The following is a 12,703-nucleotide window of genomic DNA, read 5'->3' on the forward strand; positions in this document are numbered from 1 at the left end:
AAATTGTCTGGCAAGCCACTCAGTTCAAGGGCAATTAGGAATGGGCAGCAAAAGCAGACCTTGCCAGCAAAGCCCACATCCCATGAAACATGTTAAAAAAAGCTGTATAGCTATGTATAGGTTAGAGGCAAATAAATAGTGTCCAGTGGTTAACCTTCCCTTTTCCAAAAAACTGATAACTCTCACATTGTGGACTGACAAAATTAAAAAGGAACAAAATATTGTTTCAAAGCACTGAACTGCGAACCAGGCTTTTCATTCGGTAAAAAGTTTAAAAAGTAAAGATGCATATTCCTATTTTATATAATCTGTAAGAGGTGGGAAAGATTTCATGCTGTTCATCAGTTAAGTGTTGGGAATCCAGCACAAAGAGAATTCTTAGATACATGAAAATTGTCAAGGACAGGTAGAAGTTAGGAGGGCACAGCTAGTAGAATGGAGGGGGCCACAAGTACAAGGGGGAGGAAAAGAGGCCAAAAGTCTGAAATGGCCAGCTGGAAACAGCTGAGATGAGAGAGTCTGAATGCTGAGCTTAAGGATAGAGGAAAGGAAACTGGGCAAATTGGGGGAAGGGGACAGTAGGGCAGATCCAGGGTGTAAATCAGAATTGGCCAGTTGCAAATGGATCAAGCAGTAGAAACCAGCAGCCTAAATACTGGGTGGAGTAAATCAGGATGAAAAAGAAAATGGGAGTATGGATCTAGATGATGTAACTGGAAGGTGCAACAATGCAACCTGGTATTGAGAAGCCCAACAATAAGTGTGACAACCAAATACACATACTTTTAGAGCTGAGAGGTTGATGCAAATGTGCCTTATAAATGCTAATGTACAAGAGCTAATTCCCTCACTGGGCACTCCTGTTGAGAAGCAGCACCTGCAGGCAGCATTACCAGGAAATTTCAGACTCGCAGCCCTCGATTTTCCACCCATTAAATTGATGGCAAATTAGAGACTCCAATCCTGTGAATTCCTGATTAGGAAATAAAAGGTCTATAAAACAGAACTGAAAAACTAACAGAAACAGAGTGAAGATACTATATACAGTAGGTGAATGGCACCTGCCAGACTTTCATTTTATAAATATGCATCTACATCAGTGACAGGCAACTTAGGCTCGCGAGTGGGTCGCATGAGTGGTCCTCCATCTCAGTGGGCCGCAAGATTGAAATCGGGCATGTGCACTAAACATGACCCCGTGAATAAGAATTCGCAGGACGTGCTGATTGAACCGTAGCAGCGCTTTGATTGAACGCAGAGGGCGCACACAGCTCTCACAGTCAATGTCGTGTGCAATCAGCACACACCTCACTCCACATGCCCTTGCTTTCCGTGTGTATCACTTTAGTAATACTGGTCGGCGAAAGACTATGTGGATGGAAACCAGTGGAATCTGACAACCTTGTGCGCGGGCAGCGGTCAGCAAAATGTCTCACAGGCTGCACTCAGAATCCTGATGGGCCGCATGCAGTCCGTGGGCCACAGGTTGCCCACCGCTGATCTACATCATATTTCTGGAGACACAGTCAATTATTGTTACAGAAAACAAAGTGGCAAACCTGTGAATCACTTCCACCAGAAGCAAAATACTCTCCATGCCTTGAAAACATTACAGCAAATACAGGACCCTAGAAATAAACAAATTATTTTTAGTATGCTGTAAGCCAATTTGCAATTGAGTTTTCACTTAATTTATAATTTTCATATTAATGTACACTTCCATAATAATTTGAGGAAATATAAATGAAACTTCTTTGTAGCTACGTTAAAGTCTAGATAAAAAGCTACATTTCTTATAACTTTTTCTATTACTGCACAAGATTCCTTCAGATGAGAAAGTTCATACAACTTGATAAATCAGTAAGTAAATTCAGCCACAAGTAAAGGTTTAATTCTAATTGAAAAATAAATCATATCCTGATTACAGAGGAATTGGAGAACTTTAATAGACCATTCATTATGTATTTAATATGCCACTATTTTCACCTGGTGTCCGTGAAGGGTGTAAAATAATCTTCCTTCCAACAAATCCATAATCTTGAGTGTACAGTCAGTAGATGCAGTGATAAGGTAGTTACCAGAAGGATGGAAAGACAAGCAGTTCACCGCAGCACTGTGGACTATTTAGAAGACAGGGTGGTCAGTCTGATTTAACAAGTTACACAAATCAATCCATTGGTGAACTTCCTGAAATGACAACCAGCAGCCACAATTCTATCTCATACCTTACAGTTCTCTCTTAACATATACCTTCTGCTGAGGTGGCTTTTCAGGTGGTAACATTTTAAACACACTGGTATGACCTGATTTCTTATTGGATACACAATTATTATATGCAATAAGACTCCCCCCAAACCATGCTGTAAATAGTAATATGTTGAAAATTAAATCATAATACAAATTTTATCATGTAATCCCAGTAGCTACAATTCCACACATCTGTAGTTATTCTGATCTTTAAACAAATGCCCAATGATTTATTAATTAATCGCTATTACAAGATCATAAAACAGATTAGAAGAGTACTCAATTTTTGCTTGGATCATTAAAATGTAATTAAAGAAATCACAAATAAAACAGGTTCTTATTCCTTTGGAATTCAAAGGCTTTTCCCTCCACTTATAATTTTCTCAATGTAATAGATCAAGTGTGGATCATCTTTCAATGCTCAGCAACCAGTAAAAGCAATGTCTTATCAACAGTGCTGTGTATTTTTAATATAGTATATAATTAAGTGTTATACTTTTACTAGTTGCAAAGTATTTTGACACTTAGCTCAATATGACTTTTGACATACTTTATAATTCGGACTTCAGGTAAACAACTGCACTCTCTCATTCTCCCTCAGCCTCATTCCTTCCACCAATCTTTCCCATTCCCTGCCTCATCATTCAAGTACCCCCTTGTCTTTCTCCAGTTGCATTTCTTCTGCACTCCCTCATTCAATCCTCTGTACGTACACCCACATGTAACATAATGTAGCGGAGGTGCAACTAACAGCTGATAAGTCTCCTGCACCCGATAACCTGCATCCTAGGATCTTAAAGGAAGTGGCTGTAAAGGAAGTGGCTTCAGAGATAGTGGATGTATTGGTTGTAATCTTACAAAATTCCCTAGATTCTGGAAAGCTCTCAGTGGATTGGAAAACTGCAAATGTAACACCACTATAGAAGAAAGGAGGGAGACAGAAAGCAGAAATCTATAGGTCAGCTAGTCTAACAAGTGTCATTGGGAAAATGCTAGAACATAGCATTTAGAAAATCATAATACAATCAGGCAGATTCAACATTGGTTTTGTGAAAAAGAAATCTCTTTTGACAAATTTATTAGAGTTCTTTGAGAATGTAACAAGCAGGGTGGATAAAGGGGAAATGGTAAATGTAGTGTATTTGGATTTCCAAAAGGAAGTTGATAAGGTACCACATAAAAAGTTTACTGCACAAGGTAAGAGCTCATGGCATTGTGGTTGATATATTAGATTGGCTAACTAACAGGAAAGAGAGAGTCAGGATAAATGGGTCATTTTCAGATTAGCAAACTGTAACTAGTAGAGTGCCCACCTCAACTATTTACAATTTATATTAATGACTTGGGTGAAGGGACCAACTGTATTATAACCATATTTGCTAACGATACAAAGCTAGGTAGAAAAGCAAATTGCGAGGAGGATACAAAGAGTTTGAAAGGAATATAGATAGATTAAGTGATTGGGCAAAAATTTGGCAGATAATGTGAGATTGTTCACTTTGTCAGGAAGAACAGAAAAGCAGAATATTATTTAAATAGAGAGAGATTGCAGAATCCTGCAGTACAGAGAGATGTGGGTGTCCTTGTACATGAATCACAAAAAGTTAGCATGCAGATACGGTGAGTAATTAGGAAGGCAAATAGAATATTGGCCTTTATTGCAAGGGGATGGAGTATAAAAGTAGGAAAGTTTTGCTAACTGTACAGTGCATTGGTGAGACCGCACCTGGATTAGTGTACAGTTTTGGTCTGCTTACTTAAGATATATTTGCTTTGGAAGCAGTTCAGAAAATGTTCACCAAGGCTGATTCTTTCCTCGTGGCTACAATTTTCCAGTCTTGGCAACTCCCTCGTAAATCTCCTCTCCAGTGCGATCACATCCTTCCTGTAATGCGGCAGGATGGTCAGCAACCAGTTTTAAAATAATTGTTTTGGTAAAAAGTAGGAACAAAATGTTTTTGCAAAGCGAGCTGTTATATTTTAATTATCTGGAACATGCTTCCTGAAAGGGCAGTGGAAGCAGATTCAGTAGAAGCTTTCAAAGGGGGGAATTGGATAAATACTCCAAGGGGAAAAATTTGCAGGGATATGGAGTGGGGGGAGGGGGGACGTGAGCAGAGCAGGAGCTAATTGGATAGATCTTTCAAATAGTCATCCCAGGCACGTTGGTTCAAATGGCCTTCCTCTGCGATGTGAGATTCTCTGAAGGGGTTGTGAAGTATGTTGGGCTTACACTTATTTGAGTTTAGAAGAATGAGAAGTGATCTTACTGAAACATAGGATTCTGAGGGGGCTTGACAGGGTGGATGCCGAGAGGAAGTTTCTACTCTTGTGGGAATCTAGAACTAAGGGACACATTTTAAAAATAAGGGCTCTCCCATTTAAGGTGCAGATGAGGAGGAATTTCTTCTCGGAGGGTTATTTATCTTTGGAATTCTCTTCCACAGAGAGTAGAGGAGGCTAGGTCATTGAATATATTCAAGGCTGAGTTATACAGGTTTTTGATCGACGAGGGAGTCAAGGGTTATGGGGGACATGCAGTAAAGGCCACAATCAGCTCAGCTATGATCTTGCAGAATGGAGGAGCAGGCTTGATGGGCCAAATGGTTCTTTGGCCCATGAGTAGCACCTTAATTTCAGGTAATGGTTATCCTATTTTTTGTCTTGTTGAAGATTTGTTTTTGTGACAGCAGTTGCATTGACTCCCACATTTTCCCTGCATTTGAGAATCACCAATGTGTGGTAGACTTTCCACTGGCTCTCATTGTTCATTTGGGTTGATATTATTTAGCTTATATTGCAGGTAATTCAAATTAAATTGATCAGCCAGGCCAAAATAGAAGATAAGTTGCTTGTTTTATTGGATTTTTAAAAATTCTACATCACACTTTGGAACTGATGCATGGAGAAGGGCTAAAACAGTGTGTCAAAAGAGTCATACTTTAACACAAAAAAAGTGTTGTATAGGTTGGGAGACTGTGGTTCATCTTTGCCACTTTTAAAAAAAATGAAGTGAACTTTAAAGAAAGGAAATTATTTGACTATATTATTTTAACTTCTCTGGTCTAGCATTAGAACCTGTTGTCAAATCTTGCATATATGTTGTAAAGTAGTAAACCACTGCTCAAACCATGGAGATTGAATGAAAGTATGAGTTATCCACCAAATTTTAAATGAACACCAGTGAATCGGAACATTGGTCATTTCTCCTACAGTGATGAATTCAGGGTAACAGTTAGACTTACTGTGGCCTAGCAGAGTATAATTGGTAGCTAGAAAAGGAGAATCACATTGAGACTGAGTATTAACAAATGAATAGGAATCAACAAATTAAAGAGAACGCATTTATTAAGTGAAAGTAGCATAGTGGGAGGCCTGAAGACTTCAGGCAGGAGAATATGAAAATAACTAAAAAAAAATCATGAGGCAATGACAGGAAAATTCTCAATGGGCTTGAGTGAAATTAGATATAAAGTAAATATTGGAAAGAAAAAAGTCAAGCTTCTGATGAAGTCAAAGAATGAAGATAGGTAATCTCAGGCACTGTAAGTAACACACCCTCACTCCTATCCCTCAAAAGATACCTCATGCCAGAAGCAGCATCAGGCATACCTAAAAATGAGGTGTCAACCTAGTGTAAGTACAACACAGGACTATTTGCATGCCAAACAGCATAAGCAACAAGTGATAGACAGAATGAAGCGATTCTACAAACAACAGATCAGATTAAGCTCTGCAGTCCTGCCACATTGCAGTCATGAATGGCGGTGGACAATTAAACAACTGTGGAGGAGGAGGCTCCACAAATATCCCCATCCTCATGACGGGGGAGCCCAGCAAATCAGTGCAAAAGATAAGGCTGAAGCATTCACAACAATTTTCAGCCAGAAGTGCCGAGTGGATGATCCATCTCGGCCTCCTCCAGAGGTTCCCAGCACCACAGATGCCAGTCTTCAGCCAATTCGATTCACTCCACGTGATATCAGGAAATGGCTAAAGGCACTGGATACTGCAAAGGTCCTGACAATATTCCGGCAATACTACTAAAGGCTTGTGCTCCAAAACCTGCCACACCCCTAGCCAAACCGTTCCAGTACAGCTACAGCACTGGCATCTACCTGGCAATGTGGAAAATTGCCCAGTATGTACTGTACACAAAAAGTAAGACAAATCCAACCTGGCCAATTACCGCCCAATCAGTCTACTCTTGGATCATCAGTAAAGTAATGGAAGGGGTCATCAACAGTGGTATCAAGTAGCAATAACCTGTGGTTCCACCAGGGCCACTCAGCTCCTGACCTCATTATAGCCTTAGTTCAAAAGCCTTAGGGCAAAAGAGCTCAATTCCAGAGCTGAGGTGAGAGCAACTACCCTTGACATCAAGACAGCATTTGACCGAGTGTGGCATCAAGGAGCCCTAGCAAAACTGGAGTCAATGGGAATCAGCAGGAAAACTCTCCACTGGTTGGAGTCATACCTTGCACAAAGGAAGATGGTTGTGGTTGTTGGAGGTCAATCATCTCAGTTCCAGGACATCACTACAGGAGTTTCTCAGAGTAGTGTCCGAGGCCCAAGCATTTTCAGTTACTTCATCAATGACCTTCTTTCCATCATAAGGTCAGAAGTGGGGATGTTCGCTGTTAATTGCACAATGTTCAGCACCATTTGTGACTCCTCAGGTACTGAAACAGTCCTGTCCAAATGCAGCAAGACCAGGACAATATCCAGGTTTGGGCTGACAAGTGGCAACTGACCTTTGAACCACACAAGTGCCAGGCAATGATAATCTCCAAGAGAGAATCTAACCATCACCCCTTGCCATTCAATGGCATTACCATCGCTGAATCCCCCATTATCAACATCGTGGAGTTTATCATTGGTCAGAAACTGAACCGGGCTAGTTGTATAAATACTGCGGCTACAAGAGCAGGTCAGAGGCCAGGAATCCTGCGGCAAGTAATTCACCTCCTGACTGCCCAAAGACTGTCCACCATCTACAAGGCTTGTGTCAGGAGTGTGATGGAATACTCCCCACCTGTCTGGATGAGTGCAGCTCCAACAACACTCAAGAAGCTTGACACCATCCAGGAAAAAGCAGCCTGCTTGATTGGCACCCCATCCACAAACATTCACTCCCTCCACCACCGACACACTGGCAGCAGCGTGTACCAACTACAAGATGTGTTGCAGGAACTCACCAAGCCGCCTTAGCACCTTCCAAACCCTACGACCCCTACCACCTAGAAGGACAAGGGCAGCAGTAACATGGGAACACCATCAGCTGGTATTCCCTTCCAAGCCACTCACCATCCTGACTTGAAAATATATCATTGTTCCTTCACTGTCGCTGGGTCAAAACCCTGGAACTCACTCCCTAACAGCACTGTGAGTGTACATGCAACACATGGTTTGCAGTGGTTCAAGGCGGCAGTTCACCACCACCTTCTCAAGGGGCAATTAGGGATGGGTAATAAATGCTGGCCTAGCCAGCAATGCCCACATCCCATAAATGAATTTTAAAAAATCAACAGCATCCAGAGGCAACGCAACCATAAATTTGAATGGCAGTGTTAAACACATATCTATATACACTTGACATTCATCATTTTGTTAATAAGTGCATAAAATCTACCCAAACTAAAACTTCTGTCTCTAGATATTTAATGAGTTTGTTCAAAAACGCCACAAACTCTTAACATTTAAGTTTGTTGAATATGTTAATTTACATTCCCATAAATCTTGGTTACAATTAAATTTACAAACTATTTAATATAAAAATGTCAGCACTAATTTAGAATTCTAACTTGTTACCTTCATAATGTTGTAGCAGTTTGTTTATACGAACGTCCCAAAGCTTCACGGTATTATCTGTCCCTGCTGAAGCTATACAGGTACCACTGGGATTAAAGTCCACAAAATTGGCAAATCTGGATTATAATAAACATCATACTTTTGAGTATCAATACTAAGATCTGGTACTATGTCATTTACAGCAAATCAGTGATGGAATCATTACAAATATTTACATCAGACAGACAGAATCCTTGTGCCTATCGATTCTCTGTCACACTTTTGCTGCAGATGCAAAATATTGTACAAAAAGGAAATCAGCAAGAGACCTGAAGACTAAAATTTACAAGCTGTTCCAACTATACTGAATAACCAGAGCAGTTCATCAGTAGCTACAATTATTTGGATTTGCCTAGCAAGAGAAGTGATATTAGAGGGTGAATGGAATTTCGATATAAACTAATTTAGATTGTTTTATGACGCAACTCGAGATTGGAAGATTAATGCCTTTTGTAAAGAAGAAATTTTAACTTACCCTCTGTGATCAGTGAAAGTATTGATACATTCTCTGCTCACTGTGTCCCAAATCTTAACAGTTTTGTCATCACTACAGGAAACTACAAGTCTTCCATCTGGAGAGAACCTAATGATCAAAGTACATAACAATATTTGAAGGAGGGTTAGGATATTTCTTTAAACCATGCAAAATGACTTGCACACTTAAGCACCATTAAAATCAGGGCCCTTTATGGATAAAATCACAAACTTGATAATAGATTTGTTGCAAGAATGCTAAACCACCGACACCCCCTCCCCACCATTTGTGCAACATTGAACTATTGAATAAAACTAGACTGGTTTGAACTTTACAGTGTAATCGCAACATTTTGATTAAAACTGAGAGAAAATAAATACAGCCCAATACATAAGCAACACAATTTTTGGCACAACAAATCAGTACAGTTATGTTACACTTGTATAACCACTAATCAATTACTAAGATTCACACATCATTCTCAAAAATATATGACATAAATTAACATTGGAAATAGTAAGTTAATTCCCTGAGATAGCTGGGAACCACTTCTGCAAAGAAAATGCAATGAACAGTAATACTGAACAATTTTATCCTCCCTAACCCAGTAATTTATACAAACTCTAGCAACCCCCGTTGAAATCATTACAGGCCAGGGATCAAACTGTTTAACTTGGTTACTCACTATTTCAGCCCCTGAGCTAGAAAATCAAAGCTAAATTAACTGCTATACTAAGAAACCTCTGACTCATAAGATTTTACTTTAGTATCATTTTTTTTTGGATTCGTTCACGGGATGTGGGCGTCGCTGGTTAGGCCAGCATTTATTGTCCATCCCTGATTGCCCTTGTTCAGAGGGCAGTTAAGGGTCAACCACATTGCTGTGGGTTTGGAGTCACATGTAGGTCAGACCAAGTAAGGTCGGCAGGTTTCCTTCCATAAAGGACATTAGTGAAACAGATGGGGTTTTACGACAATCAACAATGGTTTCATGGTCATCAGACTTTTAATTCCGGATTTTTAGTGAATTAAAATTTCACCATCTGCCATGGTGAGATTCAAACCCGGGTCCCCAGAGCAATACCCTGGGTGTCTGAAATACTAGTCCAGTGACAATACCACTATGCCACCACCTCCTTCTAAACGTTGAAACATATTAGGCTAGAGATGCTGGTCAGCAGTGAGTCAATATAATTTGTTACTGACCTGGAAGAAAGCTACCTGCAAAGATCTAGCAATCTCTGCGTTGTGGTTTTCCCCTTTCTCAACAACAGTTTAAATCTGGTGCCAAGTCAAGGGATGTTTTGGCATGCAGCAGCAGTAATATCAGCAAAGCGACAGTGGCATAGTGGTATTGTCACTCGATTGGTATTCCAGAGACCCAGGGTAATGCTCTGGGGACCTGGGTTTGAATCCCACTACGGCAGACAGTGAAATTTGAGTTCAGTAAAAATCTGGAGTTAAAAGTCTGATGATCATGAAACCATTGTCCATTGTCATATTAAAAAAAACACAATCTGGTTCACCAATGTCCTTTTGGAAAGGAAATCTGCCATCCTTACCTGGTCTGGCCTACAAATAACTCCAGACCCACAGCAATGTGGTTGACTCTTAAATGAACATGGGCAATTAGGGATGGGCGATAAATGCCTAGCCAGCGATGCCCACATACCATGAACGAATAAATTTTTAAAAAGCATCTAATCACCTTGAAGTACAACCAGGCAGTTAAAAACTACTTAATTTCATTTTCAATTTATATTTTCAGAGAGTGAATAACTGTTCATGACTGGATTAAGATAGAAGCTAAAATGAAAATAAACAAAATCTTAAAAGAAAAATTTATTTTTTAAGTATGTGGAATATTATGAAGAAATCTTACATTACACCATTAAAAAAACAGCTTCTCAGGGATAGCGAGAGTGTCTCACAGTAATTATGAATTTAGTATACTTTAAAATCCCAATTACACCTCATTCAACATTGTGTTTAGAGGGGCTAGCAACATAATAGTCGATGTTCATGTCAATTCAATTGATTTTCCATTGATTGCAGTCTGGGTGGGTGGGGGGAGTGTGCGGTTCTCAACAATTGTATGTGCAAAATCCAGAAATTGCTGTCAGTTTCAGTGACATAACAGTGGCGAACACCGACAGTTTTACTGTCATTACCACTGAAAAGGCCAGGCCATTGAATTGTTGTTTTCAAAATCAATGATGGCTTCAACACGCACAAAAAACAAAAATACGATGGTGCAAAACACACATCAACACTGTTGCGGCATTAATATTTTTCATTATTCTTTCATGGGACGTGGGTATCTCTGGCAAAATCAGCATTTGTTGCTCATCCCTAATTACCAATGAACTGAGGGGCTTGCTAGGCCATTTCAGAGGGCAGTTAAGGGTCAACCACATTTCTGTGGATCTGGAGTCATGTGTAGGCCAGATCAGGTAAAGGACATTAGTGAACCAGATGATAGTTTCATGGTCACCATTACTGAGACAAGCTTTATATCCCAGATTTTTATTCACTGAATTTAAATTCTACCAGCTGCTATCATGGGATTTGAACCCATGCCCCCAGAGCAATTAACTGGGCCTCCGGATTACTAGTCCAGTGAGATTATCACCACTTCCTCCTTATAAAAGGACAATATTGCAATCTTAATGTTTCAATTGCAATTAGAATATAGCAAGTTGTGATTTAATTCAGCATGGACTCCTCCGAGGGTGCAATCCTCAATATAACTTGCCATTTAAAATTGTATTACAATGTTGGGTCATCTCAGTTAACTTTCAATATCTTCATTGTACAGTTTCATCACAAGTAACCAGCTAACTATATCCTTTGATTGCTAGTAAGCCAAACAGAAGGACTCATCAGGAGAAAGTGGAGCTTTATTCTGTCTGGTCTCTGTGAGCAAGGCAAGTTGAACTCCTGATCTGTCTGGTCATTCTAACATTCCAGCTCCACAAGTTGAAGTAAAGGATGATTTGCAGAGCTCTATGGTAGGCCTTTCAAAGAAACAAATCAAGAATAAGTTTGGAGGAAAAATAAATTACACACGCTGCTTTGTCTGTGTTCAGGTGGCTCCGGTGAAGGAGCCTGCAGAATGCTTGAAGATTTCTATGACCAGTGAGAACAGCAAGGACTGAGGTGTGCAGTGGATAGTGGAAACAATTTTATATTTATAGATTTCCTTTGTTTTATAGTTAGTTCCTTACTAGTTGCGCCCCTCTTTATTTTTTTAAAAAAAGGGCATTCTTTCGTTTGTTTTTTGTTTAATGACAATGAGGTAACCTTATTGGTTTTATTTAGAGTGTATTGCTGGGTATCGGTTAAGTGCACATTTGGGGTAGAACCTTTCTAATAAGTTAACATCTCGTTAACAAAACTTTTGCATAATTTTTGTACTAATAATGGATTCTTGCTTCGAACATGAAATAAAAATATTGCCACAGGAAAACAACTTCAACTCATGAATTCAACAACTTTTAGGCATTGTGTAACACATGCCTAGTTGAGCCTTCCTATTGCAGCTCTGGTTGAAATCAGCAAATTTAGCAGAGGTTCAAAGTTCTAAATCTCTAACTAGAACCTTTCACATATGGCAAAAAAGGCAAGAAAATATTCAAAATGAAACAATGTTATAACTCAAATGCACAATGGGCACCTGATTTGAAATGAAGGCCCAAAATAACAACTAAAAAAAAAGTACAAATACTAAACCATCTTTGTGATCAGACTCTAATATACATACAACTCCCTCATCAATCGATCTATTCCTTAAATTAAATTTACCTGGCAGAACGAACCCAGTTATTGTGCCCTTTAAGGGATAACAAAAACCGCGGTTGATGAGCGTTCCACATCTTTATTGATTTGTCATCGGCTGCCGTAACTAGGAAATTCCCATCACAGGAGAAGTTAACACTGCGAACTGCGGCACTGTGGGCTGTGAATGCAGTTGATGCTCCCTTACTAAGTAGAAAATAGCAAAATCATTTCAGTGTCTTCTAAATCAAGCAATACAGGCTGTCACTATAACTGAATTTTGATAAATGCCAATGCTGTTTTCAACACCTAAAAAGTGACGAAAAACCCATCTACTGTTTCGCATTGAGGAGG

At 39.6% G+C, this 12,703-nt stretch overlaps 1 protein-coding gene across 5 annotated transcripts in view; it reads right to left on the reverse strand.

Annotated features, from left to right (window-relative positions):
• Positions 1–12,703, reverse strand: part of poc1b (POC1 centriolar protein B) — a 139,078-nt gene that overhangs the window by 91,949 nt on the left and 34,426 nt on the right. For all 5 annotated transcript variants that reach the window (XM_041215620.1, XM_041215619.1, XM_041215621.1 and 2 more), the window contains exons 4-8: positions 12,377–12,556; positions 8,573–8,680; positions 8,059–8,174; positions 1,987–2,120; positions 1,560–1,628 (exon numbers count right to left, since the gene is read on the reverse strand). In XM_041215620.1, coding sequence (XP_041071554.1) covers positions 1,560–1,628; positions 1,987–2,120; positions 8,059–8,174; positions 8,573–8,680; positions 12,377–12,556 — 607 coding nt within the window. The remainder of the gene's footprint in view (positions 1–1,559; positions 1,629–1,986; positions 2,121–8,058; positions 8,175–8,572; positions 8,681–12,376; positions 12,557–12,703) is intronic.

The sequence above is a fragment of the Carcharodon carcharias genome, chromosome 21, assembly GCF_017639515.1.
Source record: "Carcharodon carcharias isolate sCarCar2 chromosome 21, sCarCar2.pri, whole genome shotgun sequence".
Classification (NCBI taxonomy): Eukaryota; Metazoa; Chordata; class Chondrichthyes; order Lamniformes; family Lamnidae; genus Carcharodon; species Carcharodon carcharias.